Genomic DNA, 27,715 nt, shown 5'->3' with positions numbered 1-27,715 from the left:
GCAAAATCAGTAGTAAAGTCATAATCTAGGATATCAAAACACAGAGAAGCCTTGAATATAGATAAAAAAGAAAAAGTTATTTCTTTTTTTAAATATGATCCCTATATGAGAGCGTAAGAGAGAAAGAGATAAATCCATTTGTATATAAAACTAATAATTATTTTCATTTTGTTTACAGCAGTGTTAAATTACGTATCTTATGTATGTTACGTACTGTGTGTGTCAGAATAATAACATGTACATTTCCGCTAAAGAGTTATAGGGTCCTTTGACTGGCCAGACAGTAGTACATTGAATCCTTCTCTCTGGTTACTGTTCTTTCCCTTTGCCTACACATACACCGAATTGTCTGGCCTATTCTTTACATATTCTCCTCTGTCCTCATACAACTGACAACACTGTGATTATCAAGCAATTCTTCTTTACCCAAGGGGTTAACTGCTGCACTGTAATTGTTCAGTGGCTACTCTCCTCTTGGAAAGGGTAAAAGAGACTCTTTAGCTATGGTAAGCAGCTCTTCTAAGAGAAGAACACTCCAAAATCAAACCATTGTTCTCTAGTCTTGGGTAGTGTCATAGCCTCTGTACCATGGTCTGCCAATGTCTTGGGTTAGAGTTCTCTTGCTTGAGGGTACACTCGGGCACACTATTCTATCTAATTTCTCTTCCTTTTGTTTTGTTAAAGTATTTATAGTTTATTTAGGATATATTTATTTTAATGTTACTGCTCTTGAAATATTTAATTTTCCCTTGTTTCCTTTTCTCACTCGGCTATTTTCCCTCTTGGGGCCCCTGAGCTTATAGCATCCTGCTTTTCCAACTAGGGTTGTAGCTTAGCAATCAATATATAATAATAATAATAATTTCCCGTTCAATATTGAATTCTACTACTGCACTCCAAGGACTGCATCATGTATCAAGAGATTTTGCTGCATAGAACTTCGTAAACACCAAGAGGTGTTGTACACGAACTGTACAGTCTTTTTTTTCTATTACAGTACTTTTAATATTAATTGTCTAAGTGAATTCATGCGTTCATTGAAACAGAATTATTAACACTCTATTTGCAGTACAGTATATGAAATATAGTAATGCATTAGTTACATGCTACATATTTGGCAATAAGTTGTTAGGGTTGTGAGGAGACCTCACAAAAACAGCAATCCCTTATGACAGTCATACTGTACAGTATACTGTACACTACAATATCACTGAGTATTGTTAGCTAGGAGCAACAGTGTTTTGTTGTTACTCATACACAGGGTTTCATGGCGACAACTTACGTGTTATGAGTCGTCTTACTTTCTTATACTGAATCAATATTAATAATGACTAATTACTTTTATAAAGTAATATAAACTACAATACCACAGTAGAAACCATGTGAAAACAATGTCCACTGAGGAATCTTAGGCATTAATCAATTGCACTTTGGAAATGGTCATTTGTTTCAGGAAGTTATGAGTTGATTCACCGTATGACATCAAAATTACATGGTTTTTTATCTTCGTGGAGGGCTGATTGTACAATTCCTTTATCAGAACTGCATTGCATACATGAAACGTTGTAAGTCGAAACTGTTGTAACCCAAGGATTTATTATATTTGGAATATGGTAGGACCCCTTTCCTCTCTCTCTGATTTTTCATATTTCATCCTCACAGTTATCTCATTCAAAATGGAAAAAATAGGAGACTGGAAGAACCAAACTTATCACATATTAGGATAGAACTCTTAAAAGTAGTCAGAACCAGTCTAGAACTCCTAAAAGAAGTTGATTGTGATAATCAAGATACAAATTAAGTAGTTGATACTTCTATTTAAAATTCAATATCCTATTTCTGAATAAATTTGATATTTTTTTGCCCTTTTGCATTACAAATGCATGAAGCCAAATTAAGAGGACACAGAGAGAATAAGACAGCACAAGGAGAATAAGCTATAACTTACCTATATCAGTACTAAATGTTGGAGTGACATGCAGAGGTACTGGAAGTAACAAATGCGTATGAGTCATATTCAGACACATTTCGTGAGTTTTGCTGTAAGCCATAATCATGGGTTTCTGTGACGGACGCTGTCGGCACGCTTCAGCTATCACTTCTTCGCTCTGAAGAGTTACCGAGTACTGAAAGGGAAAGATAGGGATGAAGTATATGCCCTTTGCAGTAATGGTATAAAATAAACTTATACTCATTATGTTACTTTATTTATTATACTTCCTCAAACTAATGTAAGTTTATTAACCTTATCAGTTCACTTCACAAGGGACTTTTTATATTTAATTTTAGGAGGTAGTCTCCTTTACATAAACAATAGAGCTTAAGATTGATTTACCTTATCTTTTATATATTTTCAATTTAAATCTTATTTAAAAAAACTTTTTGTAATCATTACCAATCTTGGCAATTATAAAAATTTATCACGTTGAGTATACAGTACATTTTTACATACAAAACTTTCACACTTCTATGCCAATACCTTCAATAAATTATTCCAAATGAATAAGATTGGAAAAGAGAATAGAATAAAGGAAAAATTAAAACTAAATTCTCATTCTCTTGCATCGCAACTAAAAATAGTAATATACTGAAAACAGGAACACATATATTCCCAAGCTGATGCAAGCAAAGAAGATACAAACACTAGTACAGTCCTTACATAGAAGCTTATACCATCTAATAATTTCAAATACACTGGAAAAAAAGTAAAAAACCAAGGTTACTATTTCATAGGACTTTGTTTATCTAAGATTATTTTTGAAGATCAAATTACCAGGGCTTTGCTGCAGTTTTAATAATTTTCATGAAATTAAAACATAAGCAATCTTACTAAGCATACTCACAGAGAAATACTTTATCAATTTATTTGTACATGAAGCTGACATATTAATCAATTTAGTATTACTTTACTTAATGTACTGGTGTTTCAACCATTAAGATTCTTTACAATAAACAAAGTGACTTACCTGAACACACGGAACTTCCGCAGTGCTAAAATCAAATGTAGCTATGATATCTTCCCCCAGCCTGAAGCTAGTTTTATAGATGCAAAAATGCACTACTTTCCCACGTGCATTTGTTATATTGTACTGTGTTAAATTCTTGCGAGTTGATAGGTTCTGGAAAAAGCAGGTTGTCTATATAATAAACTGAAAATTAATTTACAATTAGAAATATCTTGATGTCAGTAACAGGCAAAAGCAGACCACTGTAAGAACATAAATATTCTTGAAAAGTTACTGAAACCTCATACATTATAGAATACTGTATTAAAATTGTTTTCACAAATCCATTTGAAATTATTGAAAAACTTGTACAATTATCTTCACACTTAATCCTAGATTCTAAATTCTGGCACAAAATAACATTTTGACAAAATTCCAAATTCATTTGAACAATTATGGTGCAGGAAATTTTGACAATACAAATACCGGGTAACTCTTAGAACAGAATTGTACTTGTAATTCTAAATTCCGATCACAATAAGGAAAGAAGAAAGAACTAATAATGCTAAATGAACAATGATTACCTGAGGAATAGGCACTGATTGATATAGCTTTTGGTAGATAACCTTCTGGAATATATAGCACCTAACATCAACCCCACATAGAAGTGGGAAAAGGTGCAAAGAAGACAGTCAATGCCTTGGAATAACATTAAATCTACAGACACACAAAATAAAAAATAATTTATTTTACTAAGGAAAATAACATTTTTCAATATCAAACTTACCCGATGATCATATAGCTGATTCACACCCAGGGGGGTGGGTAGAGACCAGCATTACATGTTGACATTATTATGAGCTAAGTATTCCGTATTTCATTTTAGCAGTTATTCAAAATAACAAGCATAAAATAAATAAGTACCTGGTAAGGAAGACGACTTGAACAATTACTCTGCCTTTTTAAGTACGTCTTCCTTACTGAGCCTCGCGATCCTCATAGGATGCTGAGCGACTCCTAGGAGCTGAAGTATGAAGGGCTGCAACCCATACTAAAGGGCCTCATCAAAACCTCTAATCTAGGCGCTTCTCAAGAAATGATTTTGACCACCCGCCAAATCAAGTAGGATGCGAAAGGCTTCTTAGCCTTCCGGACAACCCAAAAATATTTCAAGAGAAAGATTAAAAAGGTTCTGGAATTAGGGAATTGTAGTGGTGGAGCCCCCACCACTACTGCACTCGTTGCTACGAATGGTCCCAGAGTGTAGCAGTTCTCATAAAGAGACTGGACATTCTTAAGATAAAAGACGCGAACACTGATTTGCTTTTCCAATAGGTTGCGTCGAATATACTTTGCAGAGATCTATTTTGTTTAAAGGCCACGGAAGTTGTGACAGCTCTAACTTCGTGTGTCCTTACCTTCAGCCAAGCTTGGTCTTCCTCATTCCGAAGGGAATGAGCTTCTCGTATTAACAGTCTGATAAAATAGGATAAAGAATTCTCTGCATAGGCAAAGATGGATTCTTAACTGAACACCATAAAGCTTCAGACGGGCCTCGTAAAGGTTTTTAAAATAGAACTTAAGAGCTCTTACAGGACATAATACTCTTTCTAGTTCATTTCCAACCATACGATAAGTTTGGAATATCGAACGATATTGGTCAAGGCCGAGAAGGCAGCTCGTGTTTGGCTAGAAAACCAAGTTGTAGAACATGTAGCCGTTTCGGATGAGAACCCGATGTTCTTGCTGAAGGCATGAATCTCACTGACTCTTTTAGCTGAGGTTAAGCATATCAGGAAAAGAGTCTTAAAGGTGAGATCTTTCAGGGAGGCTGATTGAAGTGGTTCGAACCTGTCTGACATAAGGAATCTTAGAACCACGTCTAAATTCCAACCAGGTGTAACCAAACGACGCTCCTTCGTGGTCTCAAAAGACTTAAGGAGGTCCTGTAGATCTTTATTGTTGGAAAGATCTAAGCCTCTGTGACGGAAGACTGATGCCAACATGCTTCTGTAACCCTTGATAGTGGGAGCTGAAAGAGATTGTTCTTTCCTCAGGTATAAGAGGAAGTCAGCTATTTGAGTTACAGAGGTACTGGTCGAGGATACGGATACTGACTTGTACCAGTTTCGGAAGATTTCCCACTTCGATTGGTAGACTCTAAGGGTGGATGTTCTCCTTGCTCTAGCAATCGCTCTGGTTGCCTCCTTCGAAAAACCTCTAGTTCTCGAGAGTCTTTCGATATTCTGAAGGCAGTCAGACGAAGAGCGTGGAGGCCTTGGAGTACCTTCTTTACGCGTGGCAGACGTAGCAGGTCTACCCTTAGGGGAAGTGTTCTGGGAACGTCTACTAGCCATCGAAGTACCTCGGTGAGTTATTCTCTCGCGGGCCAGAGGGAAGCAACTAGCGTCAACTTTGTCCCTTCGTGAGAGGCGAACTTCTGCAGTACCTTGTTGACAATCTAGAACGGAGGGAATGCATATAGATCTAGATGTGACCAATCTAGTAGAAAGGCATCTATATGAACTACTGCTGGGTCCGGGATAGGTGAGCAAAGTATTGGGAGCCTCTTGGTCATCGAGGTTGCGAAGAGATCTATGGTTGGCTGGCCCCAGGTGGCCCAAAGTCTCTTGCATACATCCTTGTGGAGGGTCCAATATGTTGGAATTATTTGTCCCTTCCTACTGAGACAAACTGCTATGACATTCAAGTTGCCTTGGATGAACCTCGTTACTAGTGAAAAGTCTAGACCTGTTGAACAGGAGAGGAGGTCTCTTACGAACTCGTACCATGTCAGAGAGTAGGTCCCTCCTTGCTTGGAGATGTACGTCAAAGCAGGGTGTTGACCGTGTTCACCTCCACCACTTTGCCTTGAAGGAGAGACCTGAAGCTTTTCCAGGTCAGACGTACTGCCAGAAGCTTCTTGCAGTTGAAATGTATTGTCCTTTGACTCGAGTTCCATAATCCCGAGCATTCCCTACCGCCTAATGTCGCACCCCAGCCTACTTCCGATGCGTCCGAGAAGAGAACGTGGTTGGGAGTCTGAACAGTCAGGGGAAGACCCTTTCAAAGGTTGATAAAGTCCTTTCACCAAGTCAGACCAGACTTTATCTTTCCGGAAACCGGGATCGAGACCGCTTCTAGCGTCATGTTCTTTTCCAGTGAAAAGCTAGATGATACAGAAGAGGACGGAGGTGTAGTCTTCCAAGTGACACAAATTGAACCACGGATGACAGTGTCCTAACCAGACTCATCCACAGCCTGACAGGGCAGTGTTCCTTCTTCAGCATCTTCTGGATGGATAGCAGGGCTGGGGGTTGATCGTCTTGTTCAGCAATGTCCTCATCAGAGGGTTCCTCATCCGAAACTGATGAGGAAACGGCAACGGAGTGGGCAACGTCTGACTCGCTGAATCCGGTCGCACTGGTGGATGCGTGACGGAGCCGGACACAAGATCATGGTACTGCTGCACAGTCTGTGAACTGTCAACCATGGGGACGCGAGGTAGTACAGCGTCAACCCGAAACTGTCTAGACTGTCTGGGTTGTGCAGTCAACCCCCTACCGGGTTGCTGATGTTGCCGCATTGCGTCACAACAAGTCACCTCTGCTGGTTGTTGAACGTCTTCCTAGTGACACACTGAACGTCCACAACCACCTCCGAGAGTCGCTTAACGTCAACGTGCGACTGGCAACCCACACTGGGTCGCACCGGTGGAGGAACCATCTCAACTGGCGGACGTGAGTAGGATACCTCAGCGTCAACAGGGCGTACAACCAACCGGTAGGAAGGTTGTTGGCTAGAAGGTTCTTCTCCGTAAAAAATCCTCTATCAAGGACACAAGCTTGGACTGCATGTCTTGCAACAAAGCCCATTAGGGTCTATGGGAGCAGGTGTGGCAACAGACGGGGTTAGCGACTGAAGCGGAACCATTTACCATCCCTGGAAGCATTGTTATGCTTTAATTAAAGTCCATAGGAGGCTAAGCAGCTTAAGGCTCCTCTCCAAATGACAGAGTCCTCAAAGGAATATCAGAAGGAGGGAGAACAGCACTTTCTCATCTACAGGAACCATGTCCGAGAAAAGCTAGGTTATCTCAGTGAGGGTCTCACTGGTGCATAAGCAGCAGACCAGAAGGCAACGTTATGTAACTGCTTGACAGTCTGTGAACTGTCAAAAACTGAACTGTCAACCACAATAGGTGCCTGAGGACATACAGCACTGGTGCATTAGTAGCAGACCAGAAGGCAACATCATGTAACTGCTTGACAGTCTGTGAGCTGGCAACAACCAAAGCTGTGTGGGGAAGCCTCAACTCCTGACTGACTAGTCTGCTGCGGGCGAGTGGCGGTAACCACAGTGGGTTGCGGAGGCTGACACACCGTGTCAAAACACGGCAGCTTGTGGTAGCTCACGCACGGCAACGGAGTGCTCCGTGAGCATGCGTTTGGCAGGGTCGACTGCGCATGGGTGGAGGAGCTCTCACAACAAGAGTGTGGGAGCAGGCAGCCATGCTGGGCGCACAACCGTGGCAGGTTGTAGGCAAACGGGTGCATCGTCAACCTTCTCCGCAGTCGGAGCAGGCAACAACCAAAGCGGAGTGGTGGTGCGTGGTGGGGACTGCCGTGGGTTGCGGAAACTAACGCATCGCGTCAAAACACGGCAGCTTGGCTCCACCTTCCCACTGCTGATGCGGTAGCTCACGCATGTTAACGGAGGGAGCCGCACGTCGGCTAACGTTAACATGCGTCTGGCAGGGTCTATTGCGCATCGGAGGTGGAGCTCTCCGCAGCCGGAGTGTGGGAGCAGGCAGCCTCAGCGTGAGCTGGGCGCACAACCGTGGCAGGTTGTAGGCTAACGAGAGCAGTGTAAACCTTCTCCGCACGAAACTCCTGCATAACCGCAGTTAACTGAGTCTGCATAGACTGCAGTAAAGACCACTTAGGGTCTACAAAAAACGGCAACAAACGGAGCTACTGTCCGTTGTGACTGAGGGTCTAAAACAGCTGGTGCGGCAACAGACAGAGTTACTGCCTGTTGCGGTACCACCTTGCCTCTCTTGGGAGGTGTGCAGTCGTCGGATGACTGCAGCGAGTCCGAACTAACCCAGTGGCTACACCTAGGCCGTTGGACTTGCGGGAAGGGACCGACTTGCACTTAAAAACTGCAAGATTTGGTCCATGGTTTCTACGAGAAACCTCTTCCGCAGACGAGGAATAAATGGGCTCTCTCGTCTTTGTGTGGGTGGGGCGATCACGTCGGCAACGTGTGTAGATACGCCCGAAACCACGGAGGGAAAAACGTCTGTTCGTCGATCAAGGCCTGTGGAACCCATAAGTCGTTCGACATTACTTCTCCCCTGGGCTTGGGAGCTTGTAAGAGGTCCCGGACTAGGTGAACAACTGGCACGAACAGACGAACCCTCGGACGCAACACTGTAACACTTTGCGCATATCACTTTATCACTTTTGATTTTCTGTTTGCACTTATTTCACTGAAATCGAAACTTTAACTGATTTCTACCTGAAACACGCAATCCTATCCTTCATTAAAAGGTAGTAATTGCGAAAACAGTTTTACAATGCAACAGAAAAACATAAATAAAGATAAAGAATTCAGTGGCTGGAAAAGAGACTAAACACTAGATCAAATAAACTACGTTTACAATCTCTCACCGCATAAAGCCTGGGAACAAGAATAAAACTCTAGAAACGTTTTACCTTCTTCCTCTACAGCGACTAGGGAGAAGAGTAAAAAACGAATTCAGTGGCTGGAAAAGAGACTAAACACTAGATCAAATAAACTACGTTTACAATCTCTCACCGCATAAAGCCTGGGAACAAGAATAAAACTCTAGAAACGTTTTACCTTCTTCCCCTACAGCGACTAGGGAGAAGAGTAAAAAACGAGAACAACGTTACCCGCTTGAACGAAACGTTTATTCTCCTCTCTCTCCCTCCGTCTCTATCTCTCTCTCTCTTCTCTCTTGACTTAGCACCTGAGAGAAGAGCCCAAATATATATCGTTAAAACATGTTATATGTTAAAGGAAAAAACTGAAAGGTTTCCCAAATAAAAAGTTCCTTTATTTAGAATTTAAACCATTTAAGCTAAGAAAGAATGAACGAAACGCTAGAATCGGTTTACTCTTACTGCAACGTGAAACCGTGAAACACTCTCTCTCTATCGTAACGATAGAGCGCAAGTTGAACGTTCTGAACGTCAACAACTGCAGAGACTAAAAAACTAAACGTTAGTTCATCTTTGAAAACAGTACGAGACTATCAAAGAAATTCTTTCATAAAACATTAAAATTAAAAAGTATTAAATTCTTAAAAGGTTAAATACGATATGACGGGCTCAATGTTAATTAACTTCGGTTCCAAGTAAGGACCGCCTACTATTAGGAAAGGTCGCATATAAACAAACATAAAAATTAATTTTTATAAGTTTATAATAAATGGAAAGTTAATCGAAGAGGCCTATAAAGGCGGAGAGATATAAAATATAACTTGTTAAGCAAAATTACCAAAAACCTAAACACACTTCCGTCTAAGGGAAGGGTCGGCCATTTAAAAGTGAAAGAGAGTCCATACTCTCTTCGTCACCAAAATTAAATCTATCCAAAACGAGTTCAAGTTTTGAAATGAAGATAAAACCCCTGCATAGCGAAAGCTCAAAACTGGAATAGTGTACTTCACCAAATCGTTGTGAAAACAAATCCAGTTAGGGACGGCGTATTTAGTAGGTCTTGCCAGTGGCACGACAGAGGGAAAATTGGTTCTTTGTTGACATCGAGTACTTGAGTACCTACTTGACAGATGGCGCTGTTGATGTACACCCCCACCTGTATAGCGATCGCTGGCGTATTCCGCCCGTAGGTTTTTTCTGTCGGGCAGCAGGGATGCAGCTATATGATCATCGGGTAAGTTTAATATTGAAAATTATCCTTTATCATGATGGTATTTTGCTATCACTGTACATAAGCTTCAATTTGAAGGCTGAAAAAGCTTTGAAGCTCAATTTTACTATAATTGAAAACTAGTTTATATAAATACCATTCATATTCTTATTTGGAATTTTCCCTTTGGGGGTTTTACATATCTGATTAGTTATTCTAATCGTTTCCCATTTCAGGAAATCTCATCAAGTCTGGTTCTCATTTAAAACCTTTCCTTCTAAATTTAATTGGTACCTCTATTGGCCCGTGTCTGATTACCCCAACCCCTATCATACACTGACTAACCAGTTTTCTAGGGGATAGGTTCTCTCCCAGTCTCACCATGTACCCATAATATCTTAAGCATTGAAAATATCAATCTACTGTACTGTACTGTAATTCACATCCACTATAAGCCAGCTCAGCAAGATCCTTATCTATCTTACATGTATAACCATATACAGTACTAGTAAGCCATGAACCCCGGGATTTTGAAATCACTTTATTTCAGAAGCATTATATTCTTGTCAAATGACAATGTTTCTACTGCATAAAATGCACAAATCCTGCACACACCATGAATTTCTAGTGTTTTCCAATATGATATTCTTATTTACCAACAGCTCAGCCACCTCTTTTTAATTTAATAATGATATTGACAATATCAAAACCTTAAAATTCAATATTGCAAGAAGAAAAAAGATTCTACCTCTTACACAGTCGAACACTAGCAGACTAGCAATTATAGGTTCCTCCTAATTTAGCACTTCATAAAATGTTTTTCTTACATAACCTGAACATAAGGCCTCCTTTCCTCCATTTACATCTCAGCTACTGCCTTGATATACAGTACTTACAATCATACTTTGAGTTTTGTTAGGGTTCAACTTCATCCACCATAATTTGCACTATGGAATGCTTTTAGCTAATCTGTATTAAAGGATTCAGCAACCAAAAGTCTATATTTAGGAAACGGAATTAATGTAAAAAGAATAGCCTCATCTGCATATGAAATAAGCTTATTACTTATACCACCACATATCATACATATGGACTTTAGTTTGAAAAGTAATAGGCCGAGAATAATACCATGAAAAACCCCACATATTATATTCCTAGTCGCTATGATACCCATCGACAACTCTAATCAAACTATTACTCTTCATTCTTTCATGGTACTTATTAAATTGTCTTTGCTCACCTCAAAATCAACTGCCTTAATAAAAAAATATGTAATGATGATTTATGATGAAATCACAACTGTTGACATTATGGCTAGTCAGGTCAGCACAACTAATACTATACATTTAAAGTGCTTCTCTTGGTTCGATTTCCCTTGTATGATGGGAGAAGGATAGGTAGTTGTAGTGGTGGTGGTGGTGGTGGTGGTGGGGGGGGGGGGGGAAGGCAGGAGCTGTAGAGAACGTCACCTCGTAGTAACGGGATGTTGAGGAGGGAGAAGTCTAATTGGAAAGGGACCTCTGGTAGCGGTTTCACTCGACCCAGTTTTTATACCGACACCCTATAAGGGTGAGCGAGCTGGGTATATTCCTGGCATTCCATGCAACTTTTTCTCTGGTATATTTAGCAGTATTTATACCTTAGAAATGGTGCTTTAAGGAGCATTTCACGGAGCGACACAGGTTCCTCGCCCAGAAATAGATTTTTCCTTCGTCAAAATCCCTTTTTTATACTTATCTACTTTTGCTTATCTCCAGCTTTATTCAATGTACATATATTCTTGAAACTAAAATGACTAATTTAAGATTTTTTTTTAAAGGGTCCAAAAAATTTAACATATCTAATTTTCTTAATAACTCTTCCAAAATCTCTAGATATCAAATTCTTTCTTGGTCCCTCTTTTCTATCAGTGTGTTCTGGTTCATATTAAATCTCTTCATTTATTAGACCCATCAGAAAAATGCATATTAGAGGATAGATATATTCCCCAGAATTCAGGCCATGCCAGAGATAATACCTTGATATATTGTACTTATAATCCCTAATCTCTTAAGACTACTGTCAGTTAGTGGGGATTAGACTTGGGCATTAAGGGCAGGGCTTAACAGTGAAACCTTCCCTCATTACATATGTGTCAAGTATTGACAAGTTTAATAGGGATGAAACCTCCGTTTCTATATTGTCTTCTATTTTTGCGTAATTCAATATACCTGTATTACCTTTTCAAGAACTACGTACTCCAATCTAGTAATAAAAGATGCTCCTTTTTGGAAGTCTTTAAAAAGGGTCCAAAAGAATACATACCTTTCTAATAATGTTCTAAATGCTACAAATAAAGAAGGCAAAAGCATAAGCAAACAAATAATTGGGGGAGCTCCAAACTGGTCGACTAAGCAGCATGATGACAAAAATATAACACACTGGTTTGTTTAATTCAACAGGGTTGTGGTGCCCTATTTGAAGCATCCCTGACTGGCGCTTGCCAGACTAGGGTTCGAGTTCCACTCAAGCTCCATAGTTTCTTTAGTGTATGAAATCTTACAGTCCTTGTGAGCTAAAGAGGGGCGGTTTGGAAGAGCCTATTGATCTACCTGCCAAATCATCAGCAGCCATTGCTGGCCCATCCCTGGTCCTAGCATGGGTGGAGAGGGTGCTTGGGCACTGATCATATGTGTATATAGTCAGTCTCTAAGACATTGTCCTGGTAGCTAGGGCAATGTCATTGTCCCTTGCCTCTGCCATTCATGAGCGGCCTTTAAACTTTTAAACTAGCAGGTGCAAGATTGTTCCCTCAGAATGAGTGCAATCTCCCATCAGCTGGCCTCCTGGAGGGAAGGAATATTGCAGAGAGAAGTAATAACTTTTGTTTTTCAATCTTAAGGTGGAAAACCTCGCACTTCAAGAATATTAGCAATGTAACTTGCAGGTATGAATCAACAAAATAAAAGGAATGTTGAAGAATTGTGACAGAAAAGTGAATGAAAGGATATCACAAGGTTAAATGCAAAGGTGGAAATGAAATGGAAATAAATTGTGGGGTCATTAAATAAACTACATTTTTAAGGAAGAAAGCCACAATTAGTGGACAGTAATTTGATATTCTGGACTTGGCCTAAGTTAATAAGATTGACATGAAAAGCATTTGGAATATTATAGGTTACCACCTGTAGCCGACATCATTTTGTTTCTTTGTTGATGTCGGCTAACCCCCAAAATTGGGGGAAGTGCCTTGGTATATGGATGGATGGACCACCTGTATACAACAAAACTTTGTAGTGAAGCAAGAGTATTCCAATAATTAGGCCTCAATCCAGGTGTAAGACACAAATTTATCCCTTTTACCCCCAGGCTATTTGGAAATTTCCAACCCTTAACCCCCAGGGGTTATTTTTTTTCAAGCACATTTTGCAGTATATTTTTTTTAAATTGCTCTAACAGCCTTAATTTTCGTCATAGAGATGTGAGGTTGGTTTCATTCTCTTGGAAAATGCCTGAAGTTTCTCAAAAAATTATCAAAAATATGCAAAAAAAATATAAATAGCAACTTTTTGCAAGAACATACCGGTACGTCCATGGGGGTAGAGGGATGAGTTTTGTGAAACGTACCAGTACGTCCTTTGGGGGTAAAAGGGTTAATACATTTCTACATGTTCAAAATTAAAATATTGCCTTCGTAATATATAAATTAGCTAAACAATGGCTACAAAATCTTTCTAAGAACAAGTAATAATCCTCATTTCTATACAGTACTGTATGTTTCATTTTATATTACAATGCCTTCTTATTTCTATTTGTACAAAAATAAACCTGATATTGTATTAAACAAAACAAATACAGTACTGTAATGTATTTTAAGGTTTCTAATTGATATAATTTGAATACAATGCTGTGTTATACCTGAATCAACTGTAGAGCTGTGTGTCTTGGAGTATCGCGCTGTGGAGTATGCAAAAAAGGGTTTGATGGTGCTAATTCTCCACTTTCACTATACACACAAGCTTCACTCAGACCTGTGAACAGTGAAACGGGGACGTCAAACATTGCATACAGGCAAATGTAAATAAAACCTACTTTATTCATATTTTCAAACATGCATCAGAATAAGCTAAAATACACAGCTACCTAACTGAATTTTCATTATGTACAAAAAAGTATTTATGGATGAAATATTGCATAAAGGTTTTTACTTTGTCATATAAAACAGTATAACCACAACACTGTTATAGAAACTTCATATTACATCTTTAATCAATATACATTTTTCAGAAATTTGGGACTCTATTCTGCTTTATTTTATAAGGTTTTTTTGCTCGCCTGCATTTTAATCCTTATGTTAATTACCGTTGGTTATACTTAGTTGGAATACATAGAGAAGTGATTTGTGATTGAAAATTTAAGTCAAATCTGTTTAAAGTTATTGAAAAAGAAAGAAAAATCTTTTTTCTGTAGTCAAAGTTATTGATATATTAATCTCTAATATACTGTATATACAAAATTTCATCAAACACAAAATCGAACGAGGAGTCAACAGATATAAATACTGGACAGATAAAAAGTTGACTTTATTTTGACTTCATCATAAAATATTTAAAGAGAACCATTACTAAAATTTTCTGTGACTATATTTATCATCATCATCAAGTAGCTTAACGAGAATGCTATGCTGAAATACATATAAGCCTAACACAGCTGACATGATGGCTTTTTCTTTAATGATAAAGATAATAAAATTTTATAACCTGTAATACATTGCCCTTCTCCTAAATCTTAACTACCGGATAAATAAAAAAAAAAAAAAAAAAAAATTCCCTCAAAATCCATTTAATTGATTTGTTAGAATAGCATAACATTCTCTCTTGGTTTAAGTTTGGGCAGTCACATAGAATATAGTAAACTGTTAATTTTGTAATGTTGAACTGCATTCTTCACAAATAGCAACTGTGTCACATGGGCTATTCATTAAATATCATGTGTCAATCGAGGTTAAGACCCAGATACTTAAACGTGACACTCTCCCGGTTTGGAGAATGCCACAAGGTTGCAACTGCACTAACCTCTTAAAACGATAACTCGGATAGGAACTCTTAGAAGCTTGATTGTTGCACCGAGGCGCTGGACACCAATGGTTATCTTGTAGGCATATTTCAAGAGTTGGCCTCGATACGTTGGTGGGGCATCGCATGGAAGAGTTCCTTTGTACAAGACTGAAGAGAGAAGAACATAATCTATTGATTGAGATATGAGACAATGGTTTTTAAACAACAAAATACCTATAAATGTAATCATTGTGAATTTGTTAAAACAGCAGATTATAAAAGTTAACGAAAGGTGGAATAGTTAACGACAGGGGATGAACACAGGTGAGTAGCCCCACCCACTTTCCAGCAAAGGAATCTTTACTTTTAACCTTCGGCTTAGGCCAGAGAGGTGATTATTTTGGGGAGTTTAATTTTAAATAAATCAGGTTGTATAGCTAGGAAAAATACGTATTACTCTTAAACTTTGTTTTCTATTCTTGCACATAAAAACATTCTATCTTTAGAAAAGGGAGATTCATTAATATGTGGGTAGGAAGTCTCCATACAACCAAAGTGGCTGTTTTTTTATGGAATATGCCAATCTCCCTGGTTCTGTATGGGAACAAGGGAGATGACTCCATCAACCTCCTATCAGCCAACCATAGGGATGAGTAGGCTGATAGGGCCTGGCTAGTACTTGGTTAAGAACCTGGTACAGTGGTACCTCGACATACGAATTTAATTCGTTCCACAACCAACTTCGGATGTAGAAAATGTTCGGATGTAGAAACGAATTTTCCCATAAGAATACATGGTAGTTCATTTAATTCGTTCCTCAGCCTAAAAACCCATAATAAATCCTTAATAAATGGCTACACATAATTACACATAACAATAACATAGCTGCATAATATGAAAGAAGCATGTAAAAAAGATAATTATTAAGAAAAAATAAATAAAAAATGTGTTTTATTGCCACTTTACCTTAGAGACAGGCCAACGCTGGTGTAGGATTTGCTACGCCAGTAGGAGACGGACGATCGGCGAGAAGGTAGACATGGTGTTAACATGTTCTTTAAATAAATACTCTCTCTCTCTTTCTCTCTCTCTCTCTTGTTCTTCACTGTTAGTGTTGGAGACGTCTATTAATTTTTTCTGAGAGAGAGAGAGAGAGAGAGAGAGAGAGAGAGAGAGAGAGAGAGAGAGAGAGAGAGAGAGAGAGAGAGAGAGAGTGTGAGAGAGAGAGATTAAACAAAAATGAGAGATTAAACAAAAATGTGTTGTGTACATATGATTTTTAACAGCTTTAACGAGTTGAAAGACTGTTAAATGTAACTAAAAAAACAATATCAGCGAATCTGAATTCCTTTATTAACTAAAACAAATATTGATACAAACACACTCGTGTGCGTATGCGCAAACATACACACACGCACGAGGAGACACGATCGGCGAGGAGGTAGAGATGGTGACTGCGATAACATACCGTAACTTACACTACGGAAATTTTAATCTAACTTAGCTTACTTATTTCTTTTTTAGTTTTATATTTCATATTTTTTTACATTTCTTTTCTTTAGATTTTTTTTTTTCATCACTTTCAGTGACGAGTTACGGTATGTTATCGCAGTCACCATCTCTACCTCCTCCCCGACCATCTCTCTTACTGCGTAGCAATTTTTGCACCTGTGTGTGTGTTTGTGCATACGCACACGAGTGTGTTTGTATCAATATTTGTTTTAGTTAATAAAGGAATTCAGATTAGCTGTTATTACTTTCTTAGTTACATTTAATTGTTTTTCAACTCGTTGACGCTGTTAAAAATCAAATATACTCTAAACACATTTTTGTTTAATCTCTCTCTCTCTCTCTCTCTCTCTCTCTCTCTCTCTCTCTCTCTCTCTCTCTCTCTCTCTCTCTCGGAAAAAAAATAATAGACGTATCTAACAGTATAACAGCGAAGAAGAACGAGAGAGAGAGAGAGAGAGAGAGAGAGAGAGAGAGAGAGAGAGAGAGAGAGAGAGAGAGAGAGAGAGAGAGAGAGAGAGAGATATTTTATTTAAAGAACATGTTAATGCTATGTTTAGAGAGAAACAGAAAAAGAGAGAAGTCTTATTTAAAAGAGCTTGTTAATGCTATCATGGTTTTCTTTGCTTCACTTTTTTCTTTTTTCTGTTCATCACGCTGGCCCTTCTCACAAATGATCGTTGCCAACAATCTCTTTGTCCTTTATCCCTATCAACAAAATGCGTTCTATCTCTTCCAGGGTCTTGTTAAGATGTCTTGTAATAATGGTGATCCCCTTCGATGGTTATTTGCTTTAATGGCTGCCTTCAGCTTGATGATCCTCGAGATCATAGGCCTATTCCGGCCATATTTTTTAGCCATACAGTATCACTCACATGCACACTGCTCTCATGTTTTTCTATAATTTCTTGCTTCAATTCTAATGAAAGAATTGCCTTCTTAGCTTCTTAGGCACCATGATTATAGGTAAAATCAAACAGGAAATGTGAGAAAAGGAAGAAAATAAGCACTGTTAATTAATAACAGACCAAACAGAGGACAACCACACGATACACACAAGAATAGAGAACTGAGCACTCGACGCTCAATGGCGTAATGTTTACTTCGTGTGTCGAAATAAAATTCGGGTGTAGAGTAAAAAATTTGCTCGAATTTTACTTCGGATGTTGGAAAATTCGGATGTAGATACGTTCGTGTGTAGAGGTTTCACTGTACTCGGTCGATGGTGGAATCTTTCTCCTCTTAAAGGGGAAGCAGTTTGGAATGAAATACCTGGTGCGTGGTGGCTAATGGTCAGTATTCATTCTTGAAACAACGGGACTTTGATTTTTTCTTGTTAGAAGAAAGGTCAAAATCTGAATCAGAATCTGAAGGGAAAGTAGAGGATGAGGAAGAGCTGGAAGAGGAAGAGGATCCAACTTGTTTCTGCCTCTTACCAACTTTCCCTTCAGGTTCTGCAAGCAGAGAAGTCGAGGTCTGAGCAACTTGTGATGACGAAGTTTCCCCCCTAGGAGATCCACAGAGGTTGCATCAAAAGAAACCACAACACTACAGTTACAGGAGTAGTAGTACCCACTCACATTGGCACCTGTAAAACAGACACAGAGACTGGGGTTACTGGTAAAGGGAGTAGAGGAGCCACAGGCCGGGGGTCAAAGGCATTGGGGCAGGAGTGACAACTGCAGGGGTGAATAGCATTGAAGCTACAATATAGGGGAAACAGGCTCTGGGGTGACACACACAGGTAGTACCAGCCCTAGATCCTCCTTACACTAATACATTGGATCCCTCTCTCTGGTTACGGCTCATCTGTACTATCTTAATGTTGTTTCAATTCTTAAGATACTTCATTTTAATTGTTCATTACTTCTAGTTTATTCATGTCCGTGTTTCCTTTCAGCGCTGGGTTATTTTACCTTGTTGGAGCCAATTGGGCTTATAGCATCCTGTTTTTTCCAACTAGGGTTGTAGCTTAACTAGTAATAATAATAATAATAATAATAATAATAATAATAATAATAATAATAATAATAATAATAATAATACACCCTTTTAGCTTTGGCCTTTTTACTTCCCCAAGGGAGGAAGCCTTTTTTCACCTTTCAGGCTTCAGCATTTTCACTTCCACAGGGGTGAAAGCCTTCTTAGCAATCTTCAACCAGTTTTCTTTGGCTTACGGGGCACTGTAAAGATCACCACTGGGAACACTGGGGGCACAGTAATGTTGGTTATCAGCTACCTCAAAATGTCAAGGACCTATCTCCATGACCTAAGTGCCTTTTTTGGGTCAAATCTATTGTTAGCAGCCAGCAAAGAAGGGCTTCCAATTCCTGCTTGAGTGCAGCTATCACCTCAGACTCCACCAACTCTGAAAAAACTCACATATATCGGAATTCTCCTTGCTCCTGAAACATGCTCCTCGGGAATAAGCAACAGGCGCATACCAAGAAGCTTCAGCGATCGGCAAACAGTGCTAAATAGTCTCTTCGGCATTGTCTTGGGCATTGCCAAGAATGAAGCCACAAAAGACTTAGCTTTCCTGCTCTTCAAAGAATAACCACACATTTAACAGAAGCCCATGATCTACGTACAGCATATAACAATATTGTATTGTATTTGCAAAAAGTCCTGCAATTAAAAGTGCAGGGCGAGTGCTTACATATCGTCAGTTTAGTCATAAACTGATGTGTTCATCTTTTCACCACCATGCAAATTCTGGCTTTGTTTCATCATCAAAGGGAAGCCAAAGTCAACAATTCAAACTACTGTAAAATCTTTAAGAAAAAGCCTTGGATAGAACGCAACAGAATTACCGTACTCATTGTGGCTGAAGACAAAAGTGAAAAGTCTTTGATAGAAGAGTGGGTGGGGCTACTTGCCCACACCTGTGTTCGTCACCTGTCGTTAACTATCCCATAACTGATTAAAATGGTCGTTCCAGCCCCGCAATAAGCATTACCAACTTTAAAGGATGAAAATTTTGTTAATGCGTAGGAACAAATGGACATGGTGTGAAAAATTAAATATATTTTGGGAATAAAAACTTATAGATGGTATTGCAAACTTACAGCAAGATGCGGCACCCCATCCACAATCAGAAAGTATTAATTAAATCTTTATAGTAAGCAGTACAAGCTACATATAACAAATGCTTTTTCAATTGGGGCACTAGGGATTATAGCATTCTGCTTAAAATGTAAATGATAACAATAATAACGATGTTGAAAACAATAATGTGTAATAATAATCAAAATCCTAAATGTTTCCATACCAAGTTTACCCTTTATGGGTTAAAGGTGAAATTGTATCTATAACTTTCTGGAATTATACAATTTCAACCTAAATTCACCTCTAGGCTATGCCTTTTTCCATGATTATCTACCTGTTTCTCCTGATCTTTGCCCTACCACTACAATAGCCACTTAAATAAAATAAGAACACTGTTAGTTACAGTTTTAAAGACAGAAAACAGTCAAACAAATTAGTAAATTAACTACAGTACATGTACACTTACAGGATCGTCTTTCGCCAGGTAGAAGTTGGAGGTCACAAAACAGGATTTTAGGTTTTGTTGACAGGACAACATGACCTCTTTCCCCTCGACACGGTGCAAAAGATGTGTCTGTAAGGAATTAATTCATATAAAAAACATGACGTCTAAAAGTCCTTTTTTTACTTTGATTAATAAGTGATATGTTTCACTAACAAAACAAGATCTTAATAAAATTTCTTATTTCTATACAGTACTTGCCTAATGTACATATTGCTTTTTCTCCAGAAGCTAAGTTTAATTGACCTTTACCTGTAAAATTTTAAAACTTAACCATTTTCTTCCCCTTCAATTAACACATCCCCTTAGTAAATGGAGGAACGTTCTAGCAGTAAGTGGTCACCGACACACCCGTCCCTTTGTCTTTTCAGTTTCTTCAGTTGTGAGGTACTGATCAGATGTCTTCCCTTGGTTTTCCTGGCAGTTACTACATGGAATATGCACAGGAATTGTTTCTGGAAGTTCATTATCCACATTCCCTTGGTGTATTGTAGCAGGGCCAATACTGCGATATAAATTATGTTGTGAAAAGACGTTTCCGTCCCAGTACCTCTCATGCAATTTACTTCAGTAGCTACCAACCAAGTTAACAGTACAAAGCAATAAAGGAAACTTATTGTTAGTTCCGGGGAAAAGCCAAGGAAGACTAGGCAAGTTGATTGTAACTGGGTTGACGATAATAATGATATACCTCCACCTTTAGACACTACACATAATCAGCCAACATTCAATCATTATGAGCTTCATAATCTCTTGACATTGCTAGCTTAAAGTTAAAGTTCAGAATTCCATCTTAAAATGGTAATTCTACCCACCCAGTTGCCAACCTAACCTAACTTGCCAAGTTGAGGCTAACATTCACAGCGTTTCTTTCAGTAAGGGTTCTGAAAGTTTCCTATGCATTAAAGATTCAAAAGCCTCCCACAGAACTTGTAATTCTTTAATTACTTTAAACCCTTGTGCTGTTAAAACCTTATGTGCCACAACCCTAGTCACTCTATAAGACAACTGGATTGTGAGGCAGATAACCGAGTGGGTAATCTGGATCCTAATATCCCTCCATTCGCTAAAGTAAGCGATCCTAAATTGTACAGTACTGTGATACACTGGTGAAGGGCGTGTCATATTGAATGATTCCCTTAAACCTTGTTGAGGTGAAATTAGTTCTAACTAAACTTAATCGTTTGTATCGTGCTTCATTTGGCAATGTGTTCCGTTCGACTATAACCTCAGCCACTAGCTTGTCATGGGTTTATTCAAGCTTTGTAAATGAAGGTGCTGGTACATACACTAATAAAACTAACCACATTTTTAGTGACACATTGATTATAATAGTTTGAAATGAAAGCATATTGGAGAAGAGATCTGTAATCTGAAGCTTAATATCCACTGGTAACATATACATCCTCTATGTCAGCTTCCCAGCATTCCTCAAATGATCTAAATAAGCAAAATTACCATGCAATTCACAAAACTGGATCTTCAGCATGAAGTCGGCCCAGGTCCTTCCAATGACTAATGGGCCCTCCATAACATCACTGCTTTACTGCTAAAATCAATGTTCTTCCCACCACTGATAGGAACAAAAATTAACTCCAGATATCCATATCAACATAAGGAATTATTAAAGCAAATGGGTATTTCTTGAGAATGTAAGAACCATTATTCACAGCTCCTATGTCAAGTTTTTCATGGGTTAAAATCATTTGGTAGGACACTATCTGGAGACATTTCCAGGAGTCTGATGTTGCCATCTTTAATTGGGGACAATTAAATGAAACCTTTCCATATAGTGTGTCTCATGAAGGAGAGTGTCCGCCATTTGGGTCTAGAAAGTAATGGATCTAGACCGTGAACTACTACCCAATCTACACAAAGCCTCCTGCATCTCCCATTCCTAATACATACAGTAATATGCCTTCTAGGCTCATATCATATATTTCTCTCACAATTATCCCTTTATGCTACTGGTGTCAGGGTAACCATCAAAACCCTGAATATTTGATTTAAATCCAAAAATAATTTTGATTCCAAAACACGGTACCGTTCTTATGGGCATTAAGCTACCTTAAATTATACATGCTTCATGCATCCCTCAGTTTGCCTTTTAAGAACTCATCACTTCAGTACAAAGGCATGATCAAGAATCTGCTAAAATCTTGGATCCCAATGGAATGAAGTTGTGAGTTACACATTAATGAACTGGAACAGTTTGGTCCATAAAACAGAATGAATCACTCTGCATGGGATGTCCACGTTATTAATAATAGCAGAAATCAAAGTTCTCACCAGACATAATTAGTGTATACAGTTTGGTGTAATGATATTACATAAGTGAAATAATGTAATAAAAATAGCATAACAAAAGCTAGGAAGTAAAAGGAAGGAAAACCAGAATTCTAATAATAAAATTTAGTATTTCTATACTAACTTAATATTCATATTGCTTTTCTCTCTCGAAGCTTGCTTAAACTGCAGTACTGTATCAAGATTTACCAAAAAAAAAAAAAAAAAAAAAATGTTATTTTTATTAATAAAATAAATTTTTGAATATACTTACCCGGTGATCATATAAGCTGTCAGCTCTGCTGCCCGACAGAAAAACCTAAGGACAAAATACGCCAGCGATCGCTATACAGGTGGGGGTGTACATCAACAGCGCCATCTGTCGAGCAGGTACTCAAGTACTCCATGTCAACACAGAACCAATTTTCTCCTCGGCCCACTGGGTCTCTATTGGGGAGGAAGGGAGGGTCCTTTAATATATGATCACCGGGTAAGTATATTCAAAAATTTATTTTATTAATAAAAATAACATTTTTCAATATTAAACTTAGCCGGTGATCATATAAGCTGATTCACACCCAGGGGGGTGGGTAGAGACCAGCATTACATGTTGACATTATTAAGAGCTAAGTATTTTGTATTTCATTTTAGCAGTTATTCAAAATAACAAACATAAAATAAATAAGTACCTGGTAAGGAAGTCGACTTGAACAATTACTCTGCCTTTTTAAGTACGTCTTCCTTACTGAGCCTCGCGATCCTCATAGGATGCTGTGCGACTCCTAGGAGCTGAAGTATCAAGGGTTGCAACCCATACTAAAGGACCTCATCAAAACCTCTAATCTAGGCGCTTCTCAAGAAAAGAATTTGACCACCCGCCAAATCAACCAGGATGCGAAAGGCTTCTTAGCCTTCCGGACAACCCAAAAACAACAATAAAAAACATTTCAAGAGAAAGATTAAAAAGGTTATGGAATTAGGGGAATGTAGTGGTTGAGCCCTCACCCACTACTGCACTCGCTGCTACGAATGGTCCCAGGGTGTAGCAGTTCTCGTAAAGAGACTGGACATCTTTAAGATAAAAAGACGCGAACACTGACTCGCTTCTCCAATAGGTTGCGTCCATTATACTCTGCAGAGATCTGTTTTGTTTGAAGGCCACTGAAGTTGCGACAGCTCTAACTTCATGTGTCCTTACCTTCAGCAAAGCATGGTCTTCCTCATTCAGATGGGAATGAGCTTCTCGTATCAACAGTCTAATATAATAGGAAACTGCATTCTTCGACATGGGTAAAGAAGGTTTCTTAATAGCACACCATAAAGCTTCTGACTGTCCTCGTAAAGGTTTAGATCGTTTTAAATAGAACTTAAGAGCTCTAACAGGGCACAAGACTCTTTCTAGTTCATTTCCAACCAAATTAGAAAGGCTTGGAATATCGAACGATTTCGGCCAAGGACGAGAAGGTAGTTCGTTTTTGGCTAGAAAACCAAGCTGTAAAGAACATGTAGTCGTTTCAGATGAAAATCCGATGTTCCTGCTGAAGGCGTGTATCTCACTGACTCTTTTAGCTGTAGCTAAGCAGACGAGGAAAAGAGTCTTCAAAGTGAGATCTTTAAAGGAGGCTGATTGTAGTGGCTCGAACCTTTCTGACATAAGGAATCTTAGTACCACGTCTAAATTCCAACCTGGTGTGGCCAAACGACGCTCCTTCGAGGTCTCAAAAGACTTAAGGAGGTCCTGTAGATCTTTGTTGTTGGAAAGATCTAAGCCTCTGTGACGGAAGACTGCTGCCAACATGCTTCTGTAACCCTTGATCGTGGGAGCTGAAAGAGATCTTTCCTTCCTTAGGTATAAAAGGAAGTCAGCTATCTGAGTTACAGAGGTACTGGTTGAGGATACTGATACCGACTTGCACCAGCTTCGGAAGACTTCCCACTTCGACTGGTAGACTTTAAGAGTGGATGTCCTCCTTGCTCTAGCAATCGCTCTGGCTGCCTCCTTCGAAAAGCCTCTAGCTCTCGAGAGTCTTTCGATAGTCTGAAGGCAGTCAGACGAAGAGCGTGGAGGCTTGGGTGTACCTTCTTTACGTGTGGCTGACGCAGAAGGTCCACTCTTAGAGGAAGTGTTCTGGGAACGTCCACTAGCCATTGCAGTACCTCGGTGAACCATTCTCTCGCGGGCCAGAGGGGAGCAACCAACGTCAACCTTGTCCCTTCGTGAGAGGCGAACTTCTGCAGTACTCTGTTGACAATCTTGAACGGGGGGAATGCATAAAGGTCTAGATGGGACCAATCCAGAAGAAAGGCATCTATATGAACTGCTGCTGGGTCCGGGATCGGCGAGCAATAAATTGGGAGCCTCTTGGTCATCGAGGTTGCAAATAGATCTATGGTAGGTTGGCCCCACAAGGCCCATAGTTTCTTGCATACATTCATGTGAAGGGTCCATTCTGTTGGGATAATTTGACCCTTCCGGCTGAGGCGGTCTGCCATGACATTCATGTTGCCTTGAATGAACCTCGTTACTAGAGACAGGTTTAGATCTCTTGACCAGGTGAGGAGGTCCCTTGCGATCTCGTATAACGTCATCGAATGAGTCCCTCCTTGCTTGGAGATGTACGCCAAGGCTGTGGTGTTGTCGGAGTTCACCTCCACCACCTTGCCTAGAAGGAGGGACTTGAAGCTTCTCAAGGCCAGATGAACTGCCAGTAGCTCCTTGCAGTTGATATGTAACGTTCTTTGATCCGCGTTCCACGTGCCCGAGCATTCCCGACCGTCTAATGTCGCACCCCAGCACGTGTCCGATGCGTCCGAGAAGAGAACGTGGTTGGGGGTCTGAACAGCCAGTGGCAGACCCTCTCTGAGGTGAATGTTGTCCTTCCACCAAGTCAGTGAAGACTTCATCTTCTCGGAAATAGGGATCGAGATCGCTTCTAGCGTCTTGTCCTTTCTCCAGTGAACAGCTAGATGAAATTGAAGGGGTCGGAGGTGCAGTCTCCCTAACGCAATGAACTGGTCCAGTGATGAAAGCGTCCCTATCAGACTCATCCACTGTCTGACTGAACATCGGTCCTTCTTTAGCATGTTCTGGATGCATTCTTGGGCTTGACTGATTCTGGGGTCCGACGGAAAAGCCCGAAAAGCTTGACTCTGAATCTCCATTCCTAGGTACACTATAGTTTGGGATGGGACGAGTTGGGACTTTTCCATATTGACCAGGAGACCCAATTCCTTGGCCAGATCCAGAGTCCATTTTAGATTCTCCAGACAGCGACGACTTGACGAAGCTCTTAGAAGCCAGTCGTCCAAATAGAGGGAGGCTCTGATGTCTGCTAAATGCAGGAATTTGGCAATATTCCTCATCAGTTTCGTAAAAACAAGAGGCGCCGTGCTTAGGCCAAAGCACAGGGCTTGAAATTGGTAGACAAACTTCCCGTAAACGAACCTTAGAAAAGGTTGGGAATCTGGGTGGATGGGGACGTGAAAGTAAGCGTCCTTGAGGTCTAAAGAGACCATCCAGTCTTCCTTCCTGACCGATGCTAGAACAGACTTTGTCGTCTCCATGGTGAACGTCTGCTTTGTGACAAAGACATTCAGAGCACTGACGTCTAGCACCGGTCTCCACCCTCCTGTCTTCTTCACGACTAAGAAGAGACGGTTGTAGAAGCCCGGGGATTGATGGTCCCGGACTTTGACTACCGCTCCCTTTTCTAGTAAGAGAGACACCTCTTGCTGCAAAGCTAGTCTCTTGTCCTCCTCTCTGTACCTGGGAGAGAGGTCGATGGGAGTTGTTGCTAGAGGGGGCTTGCGCAAGAATGGAATCTTGTACCCCTCTCTGAGTAACTTCACAGATTGTGTGTCTGCGCCCCTGTTCTCCCAGGCCTGCCAGTAGTTCTTGAGTCTGGCTCCCACTGCTGTCTGAAGAAGGTGGCAGTCAGACTCTGCCTCTAAAGGACTTGGAACCTTTCTTCTTGCTCCCACGTTTACCTTCGGCACGAGCACCTCCTCTGCTGGAGGCTCTGCCACGAAAGGGCGGATTGAACCTTGACGCTGGAGTATCCATCCTGGGTCTAGACACGGAGGGCAAAGGGGTGGCTTTGCGTGCGGATGACGCAACCAGGTCATGTGTGTCTTTTTGAATCAAGGAGGCAGCAATCTCCTTGATCAACTCCTCAGGGAAGAGGCACTTCGAGAGAGGAGCAAACATAAGCTCCGATCTTTGACATGGGGTTACTCCAGCTGACAAGAAGGAGCAAAGGTGTTCCCATTTCTTGAGGACCCCGGAAACGAAAGAAGCCGCAAGCTCACTAGAACCATCCCGTATGGCTTTGTCCATGCAGGACATTATGAGCATGGAAGTTTCCTTGTCAGAAGGGGAGGTCTTCCTGCTCAACGCTCCCAAACACCAGTCCAAAAAGTTAAAAACTTCGAACGCTCTGAATACTCCTTTCATCAGATGGTCTAAATCCGAAGGAGTCCAACAAATCTTGGAGCGTCTCATGGCCAGCCTGCGGGGAGAGTCTACAAGACTTGAGAAGTCGCCCTGGGCAGAGGCAGGAACTCCCAAGCCGAGAACTTCTCCCGTGGCATACCAGACGCTAGATCTGGAAGCAAGCTTGGCAGGGGGAAACATGAAAGCTGTCTTCCCAAGTTGCTTCTTGGACTGCAACCAATCTCCCAGCACTCTTAAAGCTCTCTTGGATGAGCGGGCGAGGACGAGCTTCGTAAAGGCAGGTGCGGATGACTGCGTGCCTAAAGCGAACTCAGAGGGAGGAGAGCGTGGTGCTGCAGACACAAACTGATCAGGATATAAATCCTTGAACAGTGCAAGCACTTTCCTAAAGTCCAAGGAGGGAGGCGTGGTCTTGGGTTCGTCGATGTCCGTTTGCGGGTCGTCAAGATGTGCAGCGTCGTCATCATCAGAGAGTCCATCGTCTGAATGTTGAAGAGGAAGCGGCAAAGGAGTAGGAATCAGCTGGTCGGCTGAGTCCGGCAGCACGGGTGCATGCGTGACTGCACTGGACGCAACGTCATGGAACTGTTGGTCAGTCTGTGAGCTGGCAACAACCATAGCTGTGTGGGGAAGCAAAGCTTCTACTCCTGACTGACTAGTCTGCTGCGGGCGAGTAGCGGTAACCACAGTGGGTTGCGGAGGTTGACACACAGCGTCAAAACAAAGCAACTTAACTCCACCCTCCTGTTGTTGTGGTAACTCGCGAACGTCAACGGAGGGTTCCGTGCGTCTGTGAACGTCAACGTGCGGCTGGCAGGGTACACTGCGCATGGGTGGTGGAACTCTCACAGCCGGAGTGCGGGAGAAGGTAGCCTCAGCGTCTACTGTACGCACAACCGTGGTTGGTTGTAGGCTAACGGGTGCAGCGTCAACCTTCTCCGCACGATACTCCTGCATAAAAGATGCTAACTGAGTCTGCATAGACTGTAGCAAAGACCACTTAGGGTCTACAGCAGCAGGTGCGGCAACAGACGGT

The 27,715-nt window shown here is 40.5% G+C and overlaps 1 protein-coding gene across 1 annotated transcript in view; it reads right to left on the bottom strand.

The window, feature by feature from the left end:
* LOC137622288 (RAB6A-GEF complex partner protein 2-like) overlaps positions 1 to 27,715 on the bottom strand; it is a 76,673-nt gene that overhangs the window by 1,869 nt on the left and 47,089 nt on the right. Inside the window, exons 4-8 of the mRNA XM_068352848.1 lie at positions 19,905 to 20,012; positions 14,900 to 15,049; positions 13,743 to 13,855; positions 2,967 to 3,119; positions 1,949 to 2,126 (exon numbers count right to left, since the gene is read on the bottom strand). Coding sequence (XP_068208949.1) covers positions 1,949 to 2,126; positions 2,967 to 3,119; positions 13,743 to 13,855; positions 14,900 to 15,049; positions 19,905 to 20,012 — 702 coding nt within the window. The remainder of the gene's footprint in view (positions 1 to 1,948; positions 2,127 to 2,966; positions 3,120 to 13,742; positions 13,856 to 14,899; positions 15,050 to 19,904; positions 20,013 to 27,715) is intronic.

This window comes from Palaemon carinicauda, chromosome 29 (genome assembly GCF_036898095.1).
Source record: "Palaemon carinicauda isolate YSFRI2023 chromosome 29, ASM3689809v2, whole genome shotgun sequence".
Lineage (NCBI taxonomy): Eukaryota > Metazoa > Arthropoda > Malacostraca > Decapoda > Palaemonidae > Palaemon > Palaemon carinicauda.
The sequence above is the reverse complement of the archived record's forward strand: the minus strand, read 5'-3'. Positions and strand labels throughout refer to the sequence as shown.